This window comes from Anabas testudineus, chromosome 10 (assembly GCF_900324465.2).
Source record: "Anabas testudineus chromosome 10, fAnaTes1.2, whole genome shotgun sequence".
NCBI classification, from domain to species: Eukaryota; Metazoa; Chordata; class Actinopteri; order Anabantiformes; family Anabantidae; genus Anabas; species Anabas testudineus.
Window position 1 is genome coordinate 17,979,234 of NC_046619.1, and position 24,230 is coordinate 18,003,463.

The 24,230-nt window shown below is 41.0% G+C and overlaps 1 protein-coding gene across 1 annotated transcript in view; it reads left to right on the forward strand.

Moving 5' to 3' along the window:
- The first annotated feature begins 833 nt into the window (after positions 1 to 833).
- The window catches only part of fgfrl1a (fibroblast growth factor receptor like 1a), a 50,984-nt gene continuing 27,587 nt past the window's right edge, over positions 834 to 24,230 (forward strand). Inside the window, exons 1-3 of the mRNA XM_026357895.1 lie at positions 834 to 1,278; positions 2,520 to 2,623; positions 19,548 to 19,820. Coding sequence (XP_026213680.1) covers positions 2,563 to 2,623; positions 19,548 to 19,820 — 334 coding nt within the window. The 5' untranslated portion in view covers positions 834 to 1,278; positions 2,520 to 2,562. The remainder of the gene's footprint in view (positions 1,279 to 2,519; positions 2,624 to 19,547; positions 19,821 to 24,230) is intronic.

The following is a 24,230-nucleotide window of genomic DNA, read 5'->3' on the forward strand; positions in this document are numbered from 1 at the left end:
TTACATTTAGAAACTTCAGGAATACAAGTAGGCCTGGGACCTGAGAGCTTGGCACGAAGAGGTAAACAAAGTAGTAACACACACCTTACACAGGTGTGCTGTTCCTGTCATAACCAGGAGGTGGCGCTGCTGCTTTAAAATGTGGAATAGAATATGTTTAATTATAACATAAATCCACCAGCTTCTGCTAATATTACATTTTTAGAATAGTTTAGTGCTTCAGGAGATGTTGGAATTGAATTAATTGAGTTATTTACATACAGTAAAATACAGTAAAATATTATTTAAGATTTAACAACCTCTGTTTGTGTTGTTTGTTGAAGCTGGGACTAAAATATATGGTGCATTGAACAGTATTTTATTATCTTCGGAGTTGCTGATGTTATAAATGCATCAGGACACACAAACAATTCTTCTGTCAAGGTGAAAGTGTTTTACAACATATCGTGTGCAAACCATAAGGTGGCAGCGTTGGTCCACAATATGACTGTGATGAGACCAAGCAACTGTCCAAGCACTCAACTTTATTAAAAGAATGTAAAATAAAATAGAATAAAGACGGAAATACTATATAGTTATTTAGAAAATATTATAATAACAGCATGTTAAATAATAATAATAATAATAATAATAATAATAAAGATAATAATAATAATAATAATAATAATAATAATAATAATAATAATAATAATAATAATAATAATAATAATAATCAACCTAACCCGCTCCAAATTTGTCCTGCTGGTTGCTGCTCTCTGATTGGTCCGCTCCCTGATTGGCCTTCCCTCTGATTGGCTGACAGTTCGCTGCGGGGACTGTCCGTCCACGCACTTTGTTTTCTCGCCTGCGGGTGAAATGCGGACGATCGGACGCTGCTGGAGGCGACGAGGACTCTTAATCCAGGATTTCATTGATAAACTGTCTCTGAGGACACTGTTGTAGACGTCCTGTTCGTTATTTCGTACTTTCTTTCTTTCCGTCTGTCGCTGTTTCTCGAGCTCTGCGTGCGGACTGTCATTCAGAAACCCTGCAGCCTGCAGCTCTCACGTGTTTCACCGCAGCTTTTTATGTTTTTAATCGTCACTTTGCGACTTTTACGGTTATTTTTGTTCACTTCCCTGCGTTATGTTGTCCGCTACAAGCTGGCGACCCGGTGACTGTTGCGTCTTTACGCGCTGGTAACTGAGTCACGTTGAAATCCTCCAGAAACTGGAAAGAAGAAAGTTTTACCTGCAGATAATCAACCAGAGGAGATCTCATCAATACTGGAATATTACAGTAAGTCCGACTTCATTAGTAAATAAAAAGCACTGTACTATCTCTATAGTAACTTAAAGTAAGTTCACATTGAATTAGTTAAACCACATTTACTTTGCTCAAATCTTAAAATTAAATTCAGCGCCATTTGCTGCATATTCAATGAAATGTGGATTAAATCTGACATTTTCTAAACCTCACTTTGTCTAAATATGTGCAGTAGTTAAACACATTAACAGCCTGGTTCATCAGGGAGGGTGAACTTGTCTTGTTAGAGGAATACAAAGCAAATAAACAGAGTTTATCATCATTTCAGTGAAGGTTTTCTAATTAATTGTCCTGTAAATGACAGATTTTAAATGTTTCACGTATTAAATCACACTAGACCTCAGTTGTGGGATCACTGTAATACAGACTTTATCACTTTATAAATATGTTTTACTAGTTTTCTGTCACTTTCAGCTGCTTTGTCCAAAATGTCTTTGAGCTTTATTGAATTAATGTGTTTTATTATTCTAATAATAACGCTCCCAGTGGTTCAACCTGCCTTCAGCAAGATTCAGAATCTCCTCTTGATTGTCACTAATGATTATGCTGCGCTTACTTTAGTGTGTAGCCGTTTCCCACTGAACTGAGACGCTGAGGTTGACAGATCCTGATCAAAGTTAAGACATGCAAAGTACTGAAATAAGATCTCATAAGGTTAGTGAGAAGAATTTATGTGGCGGAAAGATTAAAACCACTGTAAGGAGAGACATATGGACAGGTGGCCAGAATAAATCTGTGAGGAAGACTTCTAGAAAGGCTGCTCCTGCGTGATTGAGGTCGGACAGATTTATGCTGGTGTCCAGACGATGATAAACACCTTACCAGAATAGAGAAAAGGAAGATTAACTACTTCACAAACACAATTCTACATCAGTGACTCAAGTGTTTTTAGTATTTTAGCCAAATACGTTGTTGTTGATTTAAAAAACAAAAGATAATTCTACTTTTCCCAGTAAATATCAAGGCAGGTCCTCTCACACAGATCGTCAGCAGTTCAGTTAATTACATTTTCATTTCAAAGCATCATCGGCTTAAAATTAATCAAAAACCCATCAAATGAATTAATGTGGAATAAACACCGTGACAGAGGGTAATAAAGCAACTTTGTGAAAGTGATGATCTGCATACTGAGAAGTAATTACTATCCCTATATTTTGCCTGCTGTCCTTCAATAAGCAACTTAATCTTTTCGTTTCTCATCTCATCTCTTTCAGATCATAGAGGCTGAGCATTTGTCTTCCTGAAAATTGATCCATAATGGAGCTTCTCTGGGTCTGTGTGTTGCTGGAGATGTTCCTGATGTCCGCCGCTGCCAGAGGTGAGTAACACAGGAATTGATTTCTGCAGAGACTCGGAGCTTTACAGCATTAAAATAATGTAAGTAAGCTGCTGACATCTCTACTCAGCACTACTTCAATTTACTGTAAATTACTGGGGTAATTTACTGTAGTGAAATTTCCCTTTGTTGGGTCCATGCTATGTTTTTCCAACCCCAGGATGATGTTTTACTTTTTTGGAAAGTGAAACATGGTTGTTTGATTGTTTGATTGCTGCGACTGTCTGATTCACAAGACAGCCGTCTCATTAAAACTGAGCGCATGAGGGGGACAGTAGGAGTCGTGGAAAGTACCTCATCCTTTATCTGCTTTGTCTTTTCTACTGAAACTACTTCACTTGTGTACTGTGAACAGATTTACTCAGAGAAATATCTGCAGGAGAAATGTTTGTCTGTTTGTGAACACTCTTTTGTAGTTGGTTTACCTTCCGTTCGGGTATTTTGCACTTGTTTGGGACATTTCAGACTCTACTTACTAACCCACCTTGTAGTCTGGTTATTCTGCTAATTGCCTCTACAGTAAAATAGCACAAACCTCAGGTCAGTGCTATGCAGCTGTACCCTCACTACTCGGCACACTGCTTAAACATAATAAAAGCAACAACAGCTACAGCGGCTGCACTACATAGATGAGAAGGGTCCACAGCCTGCAGGCGCTATGGGCAGACAGTCCCAGAGTTGGCGCCTGTTCCCAAGATCACACCAATGATGAGTTTTCAGCAAGAACAAAGCTGCATTCAGGGAGGCGAGGGTGAGCCAGTGTGCAGACACGGGGCCGAAAGTAAACACGGGGCCATAGACCGCAAAGAGATGAGATTAGATTAGCCTATTAGGGATGTTTGCTGTGCAATGCCACAGCATTTCCTCCCCCTATCCGCCTGCAGTCTGTCAGTGAATCGAGAGCAGCCTGCAGAAAGAGACAAAAGATGGAGGTAGAGGAGGAAAGGAGACTTGTGGAGGGAGATGGGAAGAAGAGTTAAGGAGAGAAAAAGAGGGGCTGAGGACATGGGTCAGTAGGGAAAGGAGAAAAGCAAGTAATGGGAAGCTAGGAATAAAACGGAAAAATGGACAAGGGACGGAAACAGATTATAGGAGAGAGAGGAAGAGGACAGAGGGAATAATATTTTGGTTTTGTTTGTGCAGCAGTGTCTGAAGAGGCAGCTGAAGAACGTCTATACAGTACGTGTGTGGAGGAGGATGCTTGATTTTAGTGGTCATGTGGTTACTACCATGTAATTGCAAACTTGTGGTTTTGAACTTGGTAATGAAGCATGTCATCTACTCTCAGTCTGTATTTCATTGTCAGGGTTCACAAGTACTGAACAAATCAGAAACATGGACAAAACAATACAGGAACCTTAAGGAACCAATTTCTGCAAATTCAAACAGCAACTTTAATTGAAAAAACGTATTCTCTCCCTTGAAATTGACTTTTGAGGCACATCTTAATACAACACTATTCACCAAGCAACTTTTACATGTTCACAAATTTTCATAAAATGTCACAAGGAAAGCTTTTGCTAATTCATAGTCACAGTAGTGAGACTGTGACAGAGCAGTGTAAACCTTTGTTGCAGTGGACATAACACGGCTTTACTGTGCTACAGTAGACAAATGTGCTCCAAGTACTACCATAGAGAAAGTAAACACCCAAACTACTGTAATAAATCAAAACTGGTGCTGCTAATATGTATTTTTAGAACGTACAGTTCACTCAGTCTCTTGATTACTCATTACAGCTGCATTTGAATGATCCCAGCAATGTTGCAGAATAAAACATGTATTCAATTATATTTGGTATATTAACCTAAATTAATGATGAAAAATGTGACAAACATGATAACAGTTTCTAATTTTTAAGTGCAAACATCTGTTAAGCAGTCGACAAACTTGATAAGAGTAACTCACTCTCACTGGATGGTTTGTTGCGTTCCTCACTGCAGATGATACAGAAAAACACGAGATGTCCAGGGAACTGAATAAATAATAAACAGTAAAAGGTGAAATATCATTCGACAAAGCAGCCCACTTAAAATTGAAATCATGAACTCTTGTTTTTGAATTGTCTGGACCCTGCCATTAAAGTAAGCACCGTTAAAATAATGCAGAAAGTTCTGTACGCACCTTCATAACTCGTCTACTTTTACTGCCAAGTGTAATATGGCTTATTGCTTCAGGTAAATGGCTGCAGCACAGCACGTTGATGAATAACCAGACACCAAAAAAAGGCCAAATAGTTTTAATGATTGTTACTGGATGTTACTTTTCCCTTGGTGTCCTTGGAATTGAAATGTGTTTTCCACTGTGAGTGCCGATTGGTGAATGGGTAGCTGGGGGCCTGCGCTTCTGCAACAGACAGAGATAAAAAAAGAAGAATTAGGAGATTGGAGGAAAAGAAAAACAAGACAGAAAGAGTGTTAGACACTGATACTAATGTAGATGAACAGACGAGAGAGGAAAAATGGTAGCCAGAGAGAAAAACAGACAGATAAGAGATAAAAAAAGACAATATTTACGCCCTTATTGCAGCAGATGTAGAGCCACATAAATTGCACTCCAGAGTCTTACTCAACGGCTCTGTTTGAACCAGTGTCTGGGCCTCTGTGTGTATGTGTGTGTTTAGTTGAGCATGAGACTGAGCAGCTGAGAGATTAGCATTCTCCCCAGTTAGTTCAACAGCACTGAGCTTGATTTCAGGGGTCAAAGACTAATAGTAGGCCGTTGCATTCTAGGCCGCCTGCTGCTCCATACTGTGGTTTATACAGTAGATAATACATTCCTGGATTAACTTTGTTGTGCAGTATTTTTTCCTCCCTGCTAAATACAATAAATACAACTTTTTCATCACCAATAAACAAGACACATACATGTTAAAAACCGATACTGCTGAATTTCTTTTGAATGGTAAAACTCATATAAACTGTTAAGTGGGTTTCTACCTTGAGGTTGGTGATGAGACAAGCTCTGTCTCTAAGCTGTATACTAAATAGGGAAACTGTGATGAGATCAGCCTGAGATCAGTTGTTTGTTTATTGGTTTGTATGTACATTCCTGTCTGTGTGTGTGTGTGTGTGTGTGTGTGTGCATCTGCACATATTTATTATGCATGTGATGTGAAATCCACGTATGTATTCCAGATGGTATTTATATAAGTCAAGAGTTGAACAAGTGCAGCAGGGTGGGCAGAATTATAATACTACTCACCCTCCTTGGAAACAGATTCACAATAGAATGGATATTCCAAGAAATTAGATGAGGAACGTGGGTTTGTGTACATGGTTTGATGATGCACCATTCTGTCTAAACAATCTAATGCGTGCCGGGTGATTGTGTCCTATAGACCACCCAATAACCAGAGGAGGGGAGAGACACAGAGACAGAGAGAGTTCATTTATTGTTATAAGTGTTGAGTGTTAAAAACTTATCAAAAACACATCTTTATTTTAGGATAGCTGCCAAAACAGAAAGAACAGACACAGAAAGAGACGTAAACAGAGTGAACAGTCACATACATAGATTCTTAAAACTTTTACAACTCGAAGACACTATCTATAAATATGAATTAACACCTTTAAGAACACACACACACACCCACCCTACAATCACTTAACAACCTCTTATCCCACATACTCATTACTGTGGAAGTCAATTAGCTAATGCCAACAATGAAAGGTGGGAGAGAATCAGAGTTTGGCAAAGAGGAGGGAGACAGACATCAGAGAGAAATAACAGAGCTTTAATCTTTTTTAGAAAACGTAAAGGATGACTGCTTGTGTTTGCCAAGTCAGATATGAGTTTGGTTAAAAAAATGTGAGCGCATTATGAAAAATTCCCCTTTACCGGAATCCAAGTTATAACATCTTAAAAGCTCATTAGTTTTGGTCATAGCGCATAACGTAATCAGTTTTCTATCATAGTTCACACATTTAAAAAGCTGGAATTTGTGATTTTTTTTATTTTTACCTTTATAATTTCTGCCTAAAAATAATAATAATACATTTTCTGTTCATCAATTAATCGACTAATAGCTGCAGCTTTAGTTTTCAGTGTCTGTTGCACTGCAGTTTGTTCCTGAGGTGGTGTTGGTTTGTGCTAATTTAATGTATAAACTACACCTATGCTGTTGTTCATTTGTCCACACACTTAGTTCTAATGTTCTAAATGAAAGTAAATCCAGGTAAGCACTGATTCACCATGTTATTACACTAATAAAACTCGTTACAGTGGTTGTGGTAGGCATCTGCCCGCCTCTTCATGTGAATAGATGGAAGAGGAGAACATCTAGAGTCTAGAATAAACAACTGCATACCACAGACAGATGCTTCAAACACATAACTTTGCCTCCTCGCAAACACAGTCGCAGGCTCACATTAGTAAATCTCCACCCTGGTCCTGTTGAAGAAGCATGCAACGTGTCCGGAGTCACAGCTAACCGTCGTAAATGCCATTTGACATGCTGATAACCATCATATGACCCGGTGTTGGTGGTGGTGGGCATCTGGCTGCAGTGGAGAGTAGTAGTAGTAGTAACCTGTGCGTTTTCCCAATAGAAATCAGGGAAATCAGGTTCCCTCTCCCGTAAAGAGGAAACCAACTCCTCTGTGAAACTGTAACCTGGCAACTAAAGTGCATGTAAATGTACTGATAACTATTAAAACAGGAGAAAGCAGCAACATTCAGTGTAAACGCGTGTTTGGTTATTATGTGGTGATTTGTAGACAAAGGGAAGCTTCAAAGACTCTTTTAGTTCCTCTCATTAACTCCTAATGTCACGACCAAATGTTGTCTTATTGGTTGTTTGGACAAGTTGACCTACGAGGGGGGGTCCACAATAATGACCAAATGACAAACTGAAAGAAGCAGCAGCACACATCCATGTACGGTATATTTTAAATGATTAGTATCTCTTATGGAGAGGATATATGTAAAGCACTTTATTTTGCAGTTTGACTGTTTGACTTTGTTTTTGTTAGGAATAATTAAAAACCATAGCATTTGTTATTCACTGTCTGTATTTTGTGCTGTGAAAAATTAACCACACTAAAATAACTCCATTTGCCAAACTGTCCCGGTGAAATTCGGGAGCAGCCTCCACTCCTACACCCGACTTTTAGAGTTTTACAGGGCCTGTTAATCCAAAAGGCTATTAGCCCACATTTAGATAAAGTCAATGTTTGCTTTGACTTTGCTAATGGTGGGTTTTAATGGGGCTGTCTGGATGTTCTCTGTGGGGGTTGATGGTGTGGCAGCGATGTTAAGATATAAGTTGTGGAGGGGGTGCAGCAGAAAGCGACCATTCTTCTTTAAGTAGCTTTAAGAATAGAAACACACTCATATTCTGTGTTTGTAAATGTGTGGAACGCTGAAACTATTGAAGTACTTTTCTATATCTTATAGTTATTTTTCCATAGGTGTCTTTTTTTTTTTTATCGCACCTTTGAATTTGTGTTTTGTGAACTTTTGCTCTCTGGGTTGTTTCTCTTACTCTCTTTCTTCTGCAGCCTTCTCGGTTTTTCTCTTCTCCAAATAGGGCAGGATTGTGTGGGTTGTGGCGCCACAGTGTTGTATTGTGGTCTCAGTGGGGTTGGGGTATGTTTGGTCAACACTACAGCACTGCAGGTCAAAGGGCAGCTAGTGGATGGGAGGAGTATGTGTGTGAGTGTGTGTGTGGAGGCACATGCCAGCACCAAAGGAGATTGTAGTAACACACCAGGACAACACACACTTTGCTTTCTCTCTGTCTGCTTATCTCCTGTCTCTCTGTCCAAGTTCAGAAACTTCATTGACACATTTAAGAAACAGAACAACTACAAATCTGTCCTTTTAGGGAGTTTCCATCCATAAGTTACTCAGATTTTATGGCTTGTCTTTATTAGAAAGTCTAGAATAAATTTAATGAACTGGTTGTTCATCAACAATTAGCTTGTTTTAGATGCACAATACATGTGCTGTCATTTAGTGTTTCACTTTAGATAAATGTCTAATGATACATTTCAAACAAGTCTCTTTAAGTAAATACACAGCAGTGAATTTCCATTAAAGGGCCAGTTCACTCAAACTACTAAACAGTTCTCTCCTCATCTGTAGCAGTATTGCAGATAGACAGTTTCCTTTACCAAACATTTAATACTAACTCACAAAACAGGAACAGTGAAACTGTGTTTAACTTCATAGTGTCACTGACCTAACTGAATGCACTCTATTGTCTTTACATCTCTACCTCTCCATCTGTCTGGTTCCTCTGTCACCCTCTATCTCGCTCTCTGCTGTTTTAATTCCTCTGCCTGTCTTTCTTTGTCTCTGTTGGTTTTTTGTCTCCCTTGTCTACTCTTCACCAGAGCCCTCCGACCCCATTTTAACCCCCACCTATCACACACACAGAGTCTCCAGCTGTTATTCCTGATGGTGTTACAAATGAGATGTTGAAAGGCGATTGCTGGGACAGGACACACAGACTCTTGCTTTCTTTGGGCTGCAGTCTGTCAGCTTGGGTCTGATGGGGGATTGGTGGAGCACTTTGGTAGACAGTACCACCAAAAATACCACCATTACTACCTCAGACTGAAATGTGATCGACATGCTGTGGACAGTCTGAGTAGTTTCTTTTACGACCTACAACCCCACGAGGAGCGTCTTACAAAATACTATCACATATTAGTCTTGCTTGTATTTATCTAAATTTGAACTTTCAGTTTTTGCCACTGCAAAATAAGAACTTGATTACGTTTTTCATATGTCCAACGTATTATTTTTTTGGTGTTGACTTTCCCAGTTGCACCACATGTTGCTTGAAGACTGAAAACTGAAAAGTTTAAAGTCGCCACACATGAGGGGACACATTTTCCCCAGTGCCAGCTGTCGATGTGGAATCCATATGGCAGAGGGAATGTGAGAGGAGTGAGAGAGATGTGGGGGTGGGTTCAGCAATATAGGAACTCTGGAGGGGACATATACAGTACGCTGGAGACGGTGTGGGAAACTGTTAGGGCTGCATTATGATCAGAAGTAGCTAGGTCACACACAACATGTGTGTTTTAAAAAGTACTGAAGTGTTTGAATTTCCACATTAGAAGGTGGAATAAAAGCAAGTGCAACAAGCAAACTACATGGACATGGGTCAGACAAGTGAACTAGATGCTTGTTGGGTACACCATAGGTTTGAGCATGGTACCATAGGTATTTTATGTATTATGTTTTTAGTGCACAATAAATGTTCATTTGACTTGAATTTGAAACGCATCTAATGCAGCGAATCCTACTACACTGAGCTTTCCTGCTCATGGACAGCTGCCAGAGGCCAGAAGTTCATATCCCAGAGACTGAGTCAGTGCGCACTAACACAACTTGGTACAAGTATTTCAGGACTCCGCATGCAGCCAAAGTAGACGAGTGTGTATCCTGTGTTGATTATTGTTAATAATTCGAGAAGCAGCAGAGAATGGCATGACTGGCATCTGTTGCCTTTTTCCCAAAGTTAGAAGCAAAACATTGTCCAGATCTGAACGAAATTACAAAAACAGAGTATGTCCAGATATTGGTTACAGCCGCACTGAAATAACCCAGTACATTAATCCCCTTCCAGTAACCACACAGTGTTGACGTTTAGCTGAAAGGCCTGCAGACCAGTTAGCTGTGTTAATGATTTCCCCCTACATGGCCCTTCATCACACCGGTCAGCTCAGTGTGCATATTATCTAAAGGTAATCCCTCTGTTGTGCTGGCACCGTTATCACACCAGGGCACAACAGACCTATTCTTCCACACGTAATTAGCCAAGATACTTAAAGGCTGCTTTCTGGGATTTAACTGTTGTGTTGTGGGAGCTTTAGGAGATGTAGTGGGACATGGTGGAAAATAGAGAAGGTGGGGGAAAGGAAAGCTCTCCGATCAGTGGTGTAGTGGAGGTTTAGGTGTGTAGCTGAAACCACACTGGACTACACGTTACCGAGTTTCAGTCAATAAAAGAAACACTTGTGTTTACTCTCAGTGTGTTTATTGTGCTACGTAAGATTAAACTGGTTCACTAACTAGTAGTAATAGATATTGTTAAAGAGTATAATAGTTTTTCTCATATCTAATAAAATAAAACACTTAAAAGATGTCCTACAGTAAAATGAGTACTTTTACTTACAGTACTCAAGTATTTTTTGATAATACTGATGCACTGTTACTAGCTTGTAATATAATTCTAGTGTTACTACGACTTGTCTTTCATTTTCACCACAGATTGTATTGAATATGAGTATAAGTACTGTGTTTAGCACTTAGAAACTCTTAGACTCATTATTGTACTCGAGTAGGGAGCCTGTCCTGTAATTATGACACACACACACCCACATATATGCAGAATGATGAGAGGAAAAGACGATCAATAGATGAGAAAAGCATTAGAAAGGCACAGCTATTGGTCCATTCTGACAGCTACAAGTGACATGATGACTGATTTCTGTGCTGGAATCACAATCAGTGTGTGTGTGTGTGTGTGTGTGTGTGTGTGTGTGTGTGTGTGTGTGTGTGTGTGTGTGTGTGTGTGTGTTGAAGTGTCCACTATCAATCAGCACGTCTACTCTCAGATCTGTTCCCAGCTCACCCTGTGCGTCATGGCAAATACTCCTAAGCGCTCGCTGTGCGCTCGGTGAACACACACACGAGGTATTTAGTAAAAGGGATGATTCAGCCAGGGAATATTCTTACTGATGGTGATATAAAGACTTAAAAATGGTTAGAAAACAGAAGCTTTTCTAGAATTTTATCCACTCTCATGAATCTCTATTAATATAATTTTTATTTTTGTTTATTTATATTATTATTAGTTGTTGTTAATAATGCAGCCGACAGGAGCAACTACCTCTGTTTCATCATCAGTGTGTTTGTGCAAGACGTCAGTTGTGTTGGTGCATCTTCATATTTCCCTTTAAAGCTTTGGGAGCTATTTACATGTCAGTCAACTTGGAGAGATTCAACAGAGATATAGATTACACACACACACACACACACACACACACACACACACACACACACACACACACACACACACACACACACATAGTAGACTGGGATGAGACAGTGACCTGAGCTGAACAAATGGATTTAGTCACGGCTGAGGATGGGTGTGGAATGTGGGAGGGGGACGTGTGTGTGTGTGTGTGTGTGTGTGTGTGTGTGTGTGTGTGTGTGTGTGTGTGTGTGTGTGTGTGTGTGTGTGTGTGTGTGTGTGTGTGTGTGGAATGTTTGACTCCCCACCCAGCGAACCAGAAAACACACAGGTGGAGCAGGAGAAGGAGGAAATGTGAGGAAGAAGAGGAGGAAATAGAGGAGGAAGAAGGAGGGAGATGACATGAGGAGTGAGGAGGAAATAGTTCAGTGGGATGAAATATGCAAAAATCATTAGGTTAATATCGAGTGAGTAAAATATGAAGATCAGAAATTAATTTTTTGGTATTTAACTAAAACCATAAAATGTTTGTTCCTGTTCCTTGAAAGCATCACTTTATGTCTTATTATTATATTATTAACAGTTTCATCTAATTATATCTCCTGTTTATACGTGTTATGTCAATGTGAAAGGCTCTTACAGCAGATATACACCTCTTTATCACTAAGGACGACCATAGCAGGTGGTGTGTGTGTGTGTGTGTTTTATCACCGCTGTTAATGAGTAACAGTGTCTGCCTCCAGAAGGCTGATAAAAGTCAGGTCGAGGACACACACACACACACACTCGAGAGTGTTAAATATTTCTTATCTCATGCCAACTCTGTCTTGCCACGAGGCCCATGCACAAAAGACAGATACACAACATCCGGTGAATGTTAGGATGCATTTGCGATGGCAGTTGTGTTGCAGTTGTAGTTGTTCACCACAAAAGGAGTTTAATTGTGTTGTCTCTCTTTCACTGATGCTAAGTTGTGTTCGCTGAAAGTGACTGAATAAGTTAATTCACCTCACATACAACTACAGCACCTGCCATCGATGCAGCTTTGGGAAGGAACTCTGCAGCCTGACAAATGTTTGCTGGAGGTCGCAGGTGAAGGTTGGCTAGTGTGTGTAATAGTGACGCTGTTTGCACATCTGCATGTCTGTGTTTTCTCTCTGTGTGTTAAAGAGGTTGCTCTTTCGTTTATGCATCCACACATAAAGTAAAGTATTTTTTGAATCTGCTCTGCCAAACAGACTCAAAGGTCACTCTCCTCATCTGTTTCCAGATTTCACTTTCTCAGATATTAATGCTAGAGATGAGTCTACCGTGCAAATTTACTCCAGATCGTGAATGTTTGCCCTCTGTCTCTGTATCAGGACTTGTTTAGTAACCAAAAAAGAAGAGCGCACACTGAAGTGGACTTGCCCTTTACCCCCCCAGCTCCTCTCCATGCCCCGTTTGTTTGTTTGTTTGTTTTCTTCCTCACCTTTCATTTCTCTTTTCACTTTCTTTCAGTTTGTCTTCGTCCCTTTGGTGCATGATTTACAACATTTGTAGACTATTCCTTCCTCAGCTAAAAGACAGTTGTCTCTTTACTTCAATATGCAGCTGATGCTGTACGCACACAGTTTATGAATCACTTCATCCATGATGTTGAGTAAACCTCATCAGGTCACATGGATGTTTTGGAGACACTCTGTCATCACAGGAGACAGGTGTGGCATTTCAAAGGATCACTGTGGAACGGTGTAAAGTCTAATTTCCGCTTCGTCTCCATGGAAGAAAGAAGTAACAGCGAAAACACCATTTTGTGTCTTAGTTTGTGAGTAACGGCCGCGTCAGCTTTCAACAAGACACGACAACAAGCTGTTAATGCACTGGTGAGGATGTCTGCAGCTCTGTCAATCACTTTGTAGGATGTAAATGTAATACAAGGTTATAGAGGGCAGGGTACATTCTGTTTTTCTCCAAGGTAGTCATTAAGATGTCAGTTCCCTGTCCAGTCTGCAGTTTACCTGGAAATCCTTAAATGTTAGCAGATAGTTGTTTGTGTGGATGAATTCCTCTCTTTATCCCGTACCGACTAACCCTCTGCCTAGGTGTGTGCGTGTCTTTTCTGTTGTCTTTCACGGACTATTTTTCTTCATTCCTTAGCGTACTTTCTTCAGTTTCCTTGATCTGCACTTATGTAATGGACCCAAGATGTTACAACACTCACGCAAGTGCATACTGTGCATGCTGTGGTTTTCATAAATTCTTTTATAAGCTTGAAAATAATGTTCCAACTTGAAGCCACTCTCAGGTTCTCGGTGGTTTGCAGAACTTTACGTCCTCTGTCTTGGTTTCCTTGTTCCCACGTTTCCTGTTGTTGTTCACGTGTCCTGTGTCTTTAGGAAATAAAAGTACAACAGCATTTACTTTATACTAAAAGCTGCAGCTTTCACAGATTTATTTGGTATTTCTTTTCAAGACTGAAAATACGTTTCTGGATGCAAGAGTTATATCTCTTTGTCTCTAGTTTTTAAGATAAAAATACCATTTACATTTAGTAAAGATTCGTATTCCAAAGTGGAGTCGGCTTTGGATATTTTATTGGACAGGTTTCTGTTTGACTGCTTGTGTTAATGTAAATGTATAATCACTGATTTTGCACTGCAGTGAGGTAAAACAGCCAAATCTTCTAATATGTCCTCTGTAAGACACAAATATTAATTTCAGAGTCACATTACAGTCCTGACAGTTTTCAAGCTTTAGAAAGTCTTAAGGGATTCTTCAACAGGAAGTCTACGATTCGTTTCCCCATAGTTACGTAAACATAAAACAAAATTTCCGAGTGGCAAATTGTTTCCATTAAAATCTTAAATAAATAATGACTTTCATAAATCTCCTGTGATTAAAAATGATTCATACCACGCGACTATAAACTGAGCAGATTTATTGCTGTTGCCAAGTAAAAGGCAGATGTAATGTGTGTGGTTTATTTTGCACCTTACTCTCCTTTCAGAGGACGTTACCATGAAATTTAAACACTGGTTTTTGTTTTTGGAAGGAAGAGCGTGACTAAGTGGTAATTTTATATCATTTTTACACTCTGAGTTTTAGGGGAAGGGGCGTTTAGCGCCCCGACTGTATGTATGAGGTGTTTATTTATGAGGTTCAAGGAGCTCTTTTAGCTAAAGTTTTCTCCTCCCACCCACAGCAATTTGTTTGGCAGAGTTGTTCTAAATAACAGCCTTGAGTCTTACTCTTAATCCCAAATGCGGGGAACTTTTCCTACAATGAAAAGCAGACAGGTGCAGCTGCCAGAGGAGAAGAATGATGGAACAATACAACCAGCTATTATGGTAGAAAACGTTTAATGAAAGGACCAGAGAGACAAAGAGAAGGAAAGAGATGTAACAATGGAAACAGTAAAAGCAGGAAGAAAGGAAGTGGAAGAGACCAAAGCACATTTTTAGGAAAGGCTTGACATTATTATCAGACCACAAAATATCTGACTTAATATAATGAAAATGGGGATTACGAAAGGTTTACATCTTTATGAGTGTGTATTCTCACAGAGCCGCTGGTGTGAGCTGTGGAGGGGGATCGGGTTCCTGTACCAACCACTCAGCGGATTCCTTAACGTTTTACTGGTCGCTCTGTGTTCGGCTTTTGTTTGAGACAAGTGTAGGCCTTAAGGTTTTGTGTGTTTCGGTGTGTGTGTGTGTGTCTCTTCTGTGTTGTTGGTGTATCCTCCCCAGCCTCAGGGCAAGTGTTAACTGTCAGGACGGAGTAACGAGCAGCAATTGACCTATTGATGGGGTGGAAGTGACTGGATCAAAATGAGAAAGTTTACATGTCTCTCAGCGTGTGCACCTGAGGACGGCGACTCAGTGTGTACACATCATACTGCCTGAGGCCAAAGAAAGGAGACTCTGTGTGTGTTGTTAGTGAAGGAGAGGGAAGAGGAGGAAAGTCAATCCATGAGATCTCACACAGTTTTCTAGTTAATTAATGAACTAATGTGAGCAGCACACAAACAAAAACACAGATTCTGATTAAAGCACCTTTTGCCAGTTTATAAACTCTGAGCTTAATTAAAAATACAGAGAAATAGAAATGGAAAATGTCAATGTGAGGACTGATCTGATCATCATGATGACCTCCTGAGGACCCAGCTGTCTTTCAGTGCTCCAGTCTCCAGAATCACACATTGTGATACACAGCACAACATGCACACACATACACATACACCTCTACCTTGAACAGTAAATCAACGTTGAGTCCCGCTGTTAAGTGCTCTCCATCAAAAGCATTCCTCGGCTCTCCCCTCTCGCTCCAGTCTCACTTCCCTGCCAACAACAACGTTGTGTTGGACTCGACAGACCCATCTGACTCAAAGACCAGTGGAACGTTAAGGGGCATTAAAAGACCAAATTCTTTATCCAAAACCAAAACGTAAAGGGCAGTCCTGGCTGTCACACACTGCCAAAATATGCAACTCAAACACTGACCCAATTAGCAAATATGGAAACATTTGTGTTTTTGAATGCAAAATCTTTTTTTTATTATTATTATGAGTGTAATGTAGGCGTCTAACGGGTCTGATACCAAGACCATAACTATGACATGATGCTGTGGATGTGTGTCGCTTGATGGAGTCAGAGATAATTGTGATTGAGATCATCTCAGAAACTCTGTTGAACTTCTTCATTATGTATAAAATGGATCCAGATAAGTTCAGTGTAGATTCAAGTCTGTTTTTGCCTTAAATATGGCCTAATTCCCTATAATGGAACGTAAACAGATCATTTTGACTTGTGTAGCTGCTGAAAGGACAGAATGTATGAACTGATTCCTGCTTTGCTTTATTTGGCCTTCAGACTTTTTCAGTCCTTGCAGAGGATGTTCAGCTCTCAGCTGGAAGGTTTTGCCTCTGTGGGAGTAGTGTGTGTCTGACGTGGGCCGTGTTTGCCTGTCATTATGTTCCATAAAACCAGGCATGCACATATAACCTACCTACACACTCCCTTCTATAACAGAGGAAATAGAGGGAGGGCATGCACAGAGTGTGTGTGTGTGTGTGGTGTGTGTTTGTCTGCATCTGGAGCCAGACAAACATCTTCAAGGTGCTGCTTTAAATTGCCGTGGGAAGTATGTTGTAGGCAAGGGAGTGCCACGAACCCCAAATGGACTAAACAGACCAAGTTTTAAAGCCCTGCAATTTTCTTTGCTCCCACACACGGAGAGAGACAAACACAAAGAAGCAGGCTACCCAACAGATAAACAGGCAAAGATGCTCAAGCACACACAGACACATAATTAGCATAATTCGACTATATACAGACTGTGTAGCACTTTTTTTTAACGAACACTAACATTCGGCAGGATATACACTCCAAAAATCACCCAGACGTATTCAGAACTGCACACATTGACCTCGAGTCTCAAGAAAGAGAAGAATAGATTTTTTACCTGCTTGAGTTTCACCCCTAGAGACGCATTTAAAACGACTTTACTTCGGTCATGAACAGTGGAAAGGGAGGAGGAGGAAGGGAAGGAGGAAAGGAAGCTGCTGCTCTGTGTTCCCTTTATTGGGTTGGTGGAAGAAAAGTGGGTGAGAGGGAGAGTGTAGGAGAGGTTAACTGTCGAAGGTCGAGAGGTTCAGTTAGGGGTCCTGTTCATGTGGTTCTCTGGGGAAGATATTGGGGAAGTTGTGAGTGTGTGTGTGTTTGTGCCGATCTGAAAAAGGCAGGAGACTAGTAAATCACTCCAGGGAGAAAGAAGAGATACAGCACTGGATGTAGGAGTTGGTGTGAATGAGTGCGATGAAAGAGAGAAGAGGGAGCAGGGAGTAAGGGAGCAAAATGGAGAGAGACAGAGAGGCTAAGGAAAAGAGTGATGACAGGGAGAAAGAGAAGATAGGAGGAGGTAGTAAGAGGAAGCAAGAAGCTGAGAGTTAGAAAGGGAGCAGTAGCGAGGGGTATTAAGAGTTCAGGGGAATGAGATTTCAATCTGTTGGAGAAAGAAAAGAGGAACGACGAAAAGGAACTTTGAAGGAAAGGTATAGGTATAGAGAAGGAATGTGTGGTGAAGGGACTCACACAAAATAGATCAAACAGGAAACGGGAGTTAAAGAAGAAAAAAGGAAAAGGTGATTTTTATATGTGCTCAGGGAGAAATATAAAAGAAGGAAATACTGTAGCAAAGGAGAGCACGAGAACAAGGGATAAATAACCAGACTTAACCAGAGAGAGAGGAGGAAAGAGGAGAACGAGGGAGCTGTCGGGCCCCTGATGAGAAAGCCATACAGCCGAACGAACACATTACCCTGTCCAGAAACCAGGAGGAGACGTTCCCGTGAATACCTCTGTGTGACTAATGTCTTTTTCACACATTTCACCTTTATCCATCCATCATTGTGTCCACCTCTTCGCCCCTGTTCAAACGGTAGCTCATTGTGGCTGCAAATACTCCAGTAAAAATAAATCAACGTGCTTTTTATTTAGTTTTTTAATGAGAGTTGACGCCGCTTGTCGTGGTGTTTAGTCTTTTGCGTTGAGTGTTCCTGAATCTGTGACCGTATACACAATAATGTGGATCCACTGTGGCTACTGTTCTCTTTATTGTGTTGAAACACTTAAAATAGACTCAAAACTACAAACACTGGGTATTAACGTATCCTCAGACTCTTCATGATGAGCTTGTGAGATGGTTGAACACTATAGTAAAAGGTAAATCTGACCTATAGTTGCATTTGTTCCCGACGGTTTTGGTTGCTTGTGAGATTTTCCCTGCTTCTTTATCAACCTGGACGACACACTGGCCTCTGTTTCCCTTCCTGCTGCACAAACCACCAAACGTCTACGAGCACAACAAGTCTCCGCAGTTCACAAGGGCAGATTAAAGGTCTCCAATGCAAAATCTGGCCTGGTGATAAGAAAGTTTCAGACAAAAGGGGCAATAAATTAACACAGTTTGTAACGTTTACATTTTAGGGTCATGTTTACATGTGTTCCTAATCTTTATCAGGTCATATGTGTTCAACGAGATAAGCCTCAATCAGGCACTTGGTTAACATCGACTGCCCTTTGTCCTTCTTAAAAATGCAGGACATGTTTTCAGATGGATTTCCATACAGTTGTAGTTTATCAGGACACTTTGTTCACTACATGGTGGCCTGTTGTGTGTTTTTAGGATTATATTTAGAGGGTATTGTTTTAACCCCAAACGAGGCATGAGAGGACTAACAGAGATGTGTAGCATGCACTGAACCGCTCTATCTTCCTGTTTATCTTTCTTTATTCTCGTCTCCTATCATATTTTATTCTTTCTCTGCACAGACGTACTCCCTTAAATTCCATCCACTCTCCTTCCCTGCATTTCCTCTCTTCTTCTCTCCTTGCCTTCCTTCCTTCCTTCCTCTCTTTCTCCTACTCCTTGTCCCTATTTGGTCTCCTTATCACTCCTACTCCTCTCCATCACTCTTTAATTTCCTCCCACATTTCCCAGTCAATCAGCCCGCGCTTCCAAATCCTTTGTTTTTCTAGTGTGCAGTTTCACAGTAGAGCAGCTACTGAGCGGTCAAGGTCACGCCTGATTTTATGTCTCGACTCGACATCTCAGTTGATATTAAACTCACTCTGCTTGGCTTAGTGTTTACTCCCAGGGGTTTCTGTAGTTGCCTGTGTTAAAATGTCAGTGTTTTAGTTAAACCTATTATTAACTTACTAAAGGTTAAAGGATCGTTCCTGTGTTTCAAGCCATATTTGGATGTTATTAGCTGCAAAAAGGCAAAATATGAGAAGTCATTCTAACCTTCCCAGCTAATCTTAAGGTGGATATGGCTGGCATATAATATGTAAGAATAAGTTAGATTAGATGTTTATATGCAGACAATTCATCTGGTTATACTGGTTTTAGAGTCTTTTCTGACTAGTCTAAAGGTGGAAAACAGTCAAAGGATACTTTGAATAACTCTCTCTTCCCTCCTCCATGTTTAAGGTCCCCCCAGGGTGTCGGAGCAGGTGACGCATCGGCAGAACATCCGCCTCGGTCGCACCATGAGGCTGCCCTGCCCGGTGGAGGGCGACCCCCCGCCGCTCATCATGTGGACCAAAGACGGGCGCAACATCCACAGTGGCTGGACGCGGTTCAGGGTGTTACAGCAAGCTCTGCGTATTAAAGAGGTGGAGACCGATGATGCGGGGACGTACATCTGTAAAGCTACCAACGGGTTTGGCAGCGTGAACATCAACTACACCCTCATCGTTATTGGTAAGTGGATTTGTAAAAGCAGTGTTACAGTAACAGGACACACCAACATTGACTCAATAAGACATTGATAAACCAGTTCTAGAGACTGCTTCACATCTATAAAACACATCACAAGGCTTGTGATTGCTACATGAGCCTTTTTTAAGTGGAAGCAGAGTGTTTATGTGTGTGTTTGTTTGATGATAACAAACAACAACCCATAAGAAAAGCACACTGTTCCACTCTTTCTCCCCATTAATTTAAGTCTGCGTTCATCACACATGATTCTTTTTTATTTATCATGCACCCCTGCTCACGTTGACCTTTGTTCCTAGGATATAATTAGTCAGCTTGGGTTTATGGGGGCATTCGACAGTGACAGCCTATGAAATGAAACACTGCTTTTGTCTGACTTTCTATGCATGAGCGTATCTGTACTTATGACCACACTTGTTGTGCTTGTGCGTTCCTGTATGATTATGAATGAGCCGTTTGTCAGGGGAGATGCTTGTGATGTGCTCGGGTTGTATTTATGCGTCAGTGTAGTATGGAATATCACGTTTGTGTGTCGTGATCTAGATGTTGCTATAAAAGCTGCATTGTTTTTTGTTGATTTTCGTTTTCCACGCAGTCTTTGTTCTAATAGACTGTGTCAGGATGTCTGTACATGTATATTTTGTTTCAGTTGCACAGACCTTACATGTTGTCACATGATGGATGTGGACAACCTCACTCTATAGTGTGACCCAGCCACTGTTCTCAGTTCGTATCGTAACAAAACACCGACAGTGTGTTGGTGCATATTTACACATAATAATAATAGTAACTGATACTTTATTAATCCTCTTGAGGTAATTCTTTGTGGACCCTCTTGAGGCACCAAGGGTTCAGGGTTCAGTGTCTTCGACATGTGAACAGGAATCAGGGGAACCAGCAATCAAACCACCAACCCTGGGGTATTTAGACAACTGCCGACCGCCCTAACAACTGATCCACGGTTGCCCCCAAATGAAAGTCTGAGTGCGACTGTGATTGTTTATTGTAGTTACCTGAGTGTGCTCATTCCATGTGTTTGTGCACACGCCACTGTGTATGTGCATGTGTGTGTGTGTCAGGTTTCAGTCAGAGGAGTCAATGCCAGCAGCGAGATTAAGGCCGCACCGCGTTCCAGAGAATCTCGCTGAAGCATCTCTTTCTGCCGAGCGTCGGCACTTCAAAGACGAGCAAGAGCAAAATACTCAGACACGGATATTACCAGTCGATATTTTCTGCATCTTAACAGTTTTGTTTTGTACTTGTTTCATGTGTAATGTGTCCAGAATGAACTTAGAGCTTGGTTAGAGATTTGTAAACACTTTGTTTTACAGTAGTCGTAACAAATCTGCATTTTTCCAATGAATTGTCATGTTGGCAGGATATGATATAACTTTGTTGTAGAGTAATTATTATCGGTATGTGATCCAAAGCTTTATCGCTCTTAACCTGAACTTCAAAGGCGGGCTGGCATACAGAGGGTCGTTGGGGGGTGAGGGGTGGTGGGGGCAACAGCTGCTGCTGAGGTCATCCATTCGGACAGCTGCTGCCTCTCTCTCTCTCAGGAAAGACTCTGTATAGACTGATGGTGAAGACTGGAAACCAAAATAAATTGTATGGACATAGTGACAACTCATGGAGCACTTAGGTTAAGTCCTGACCTCTGACCAGGTGTTTTCACAAACCTCCTCTTTTAAATATACATAATTCCCTTTTTTTAAGGAACAACATTCTCACGTGGTAAAATAAACTTTTATCACCAGGTTGTTCAAGTGCCCAAGAACAAAGTTCACATGCTTCACAAGCCAAAGACACTGCATCACTACATTTGCAGATTACACAAATGGTACCCAGAGATGGTCTGTGCTCCGCCAGTTTAACCTTCAACGATGACCCCTCTCTGTAATTCGAGCCAGGAATCATGCCGCAGCATCTCCTTGGAGAGGTAGTTAGCGTGGAAAGCGGTGTTTTCATAGCTGGAACAATCTGCATAGGCAATGATGTCCAAAGCACGAGAGGCATGGATGCGTGTATGGGTGCAGTTGTCTGTGTTTAAGAAGAGGTGGCTTCGCTTAACCGACTCAGAGCTGAATGAAAACGGTGTTTCTTACTCTGCATTGTTGTTTTCTGTCGCTCGGCTTGAGTGAGTTTCTTTCTGCTGTTGTGCTTTGCTTCCTCCCTCCCTCGCTTCATCGCCTCCTTGTGTCTGCTCTCATCTCCTCTCCTCTCATGTGTGGTCCTGCTGTAATTATTGTGCGGCCGCTTCGTTTCACAGTAATGAACCCACACCTGTGGCTTATTGTCTTTCCCTGTCAATTTCTAACCCAAAGTACATTTAGCACCTTTTTCCTATTAGCACTCAATCTCATCCCTCCTTCCTCCTTCCTCTGTCTCATTTCTGCCTGACCGCGCTTTAATTTATATCAATATTTTCATAGTTTCCTTTTTTTCCCAGGACATAATAGCATTTGATTGCCATTAACCATCCACTGTATCGCTGCCCGGTGGTTGAAAGTGACGGAAAGGCATTTTGTGAAGGCTTTTGTTGGCGAGGAAAATTAGAAGTATTTCTTGTTTTATTACATGTAGGTTGGCAGATGTTTGTGTGAGTAAATACTCTGTGTGTGTGTGTGCGTGTGTGTGTATGCACGGTTGCATGTATGCGTTGGTGTGCACAGATTTATGGGACCACCACTCAAGTGAAACTGAGAATGAATTTTTTTCGGCTCAACAAACCTCAATGTCCTTCAAAGACTGAACACCAGGAGAGTTCAGATTTCATCCTCCCTCTCTCTTTCTTGATCTCGCTCTCTCTCTTTTTCTTTCCTACTAGCTTGTATGAAATTCTCAAATCATTTCCCTCTTTCCAGAAGAGTGATTGATCAAGAATTTATGGTTCAAACCAGATGTGATGACAATGAGAGCGTGTCTGGAAGCTGCACGTTAAAAGAAAAGGAAGGAAGCGGTTCGGAGTAGCGTGCACACGTGTGCTTTTTGTGCGTGTGAATGTAAAAATGCAGTTTTTAATTTAAATGATCGCGTCTATCGTCACACACTTGTGCGAGCCTGACTTTGTGCATGTGTAAGGCCATTCATAAGTGACTGATGTGATGATTCGGGGTGATTTAAGAGCTCAACTCTAGCAGCTGACATCTGGTCATAATTGGAGATCAAAGAGGACGAAGAGGCAGAGAAACGTATCAAACATGGACGTAACGTATGTTTGAATAAATGAACTTGTGGGTGATTTATGTTCATCAAGCAGCAGATACATAATGAGTGTTGATGTAAGAAAAATAAAGGCTCAGGATGAAACATGAAAAATAGAAAAATAAGGACACAGCTCCGTCCTGCATGTCACGACAATTCATAGTGATGCTGCATGTGCGCTAAAATTGCTTTGTTTCTGAGTTGGCATACAGTTCTTTAAAAACAAATCATTCAGGTTTATTCTGTAGTGCACATGAGACTGCAGCTGTCTTCCAGCCAGAAGCTAACACATCAGATCAGGTTGCAGACCAACATCACCTCTCTGTCCCCCAGTTCCTCCATCCTGATACGTCCGTTTTTTTGTGTGTGTGTGTGTGTTCTCAAATTTCTCGAGTTTTAATTGCGATATCTGGTGCCTCGTCTGGAGAGGATGTAAAGGTGGCCAAGGATTGCAGCTTAATTGGTATGAGTCATACATAGACACACACACACACACACACACACACTGTTAGTGAAGTGTATGTGTGTGAGCCTCAAACAATCTCAAATAGCTCAGTCTCTTTCTTACACACATACACAAACCCACCTACTTACAAACACACCAGGGCAGCTGTGCCTGCTGTGTTTTCCTGTGTGTGTGTGTGTGTGTGTGTGTGTGTGTGTGTGTGTGTGTGTGTGTGTGTGTGTGTGTGTGTGTGTGTGTGTGTGTGTGTGTGTGTGTGTGTGAGCGTGTCTTTCGAGGTTTTACTGTTTTACCCCCAGATTCTGCTCCTCAGGTTACACACAGTACTTTTCTTACTAATGGCAGAAAAATGTGTGGCGCGAACCTGGAGCTGCAGCTCTCTGGTTTGGAGGACTCACTCAGTTGGTGTTTAGCTGAGGGTTTGAGGCCTCACAGAGGGTTTTCAGGGGGGTGGAGGGAGGGGGGTCTCAATCATGATTTACAGAACATAAAAAAGGAGTTATTTTAAACTGGAGCCCAGAAATCACAGAGCAGTGAACTATATTGTTCCCTTGACTAACTAGCATCATTTCCAAGGAGAGTTTTTTCTTCTTTGTTTCTCCGTTCACTTGAAAACATTTCGTATCTGCCAACAGGCATCAGAAATATTATAAATGCTGATAAGGCAGCAGATGTAGGAGCAAATTCTTATGGTTTTTGTTTGTCGTATAGGTCAAAGTTATCTT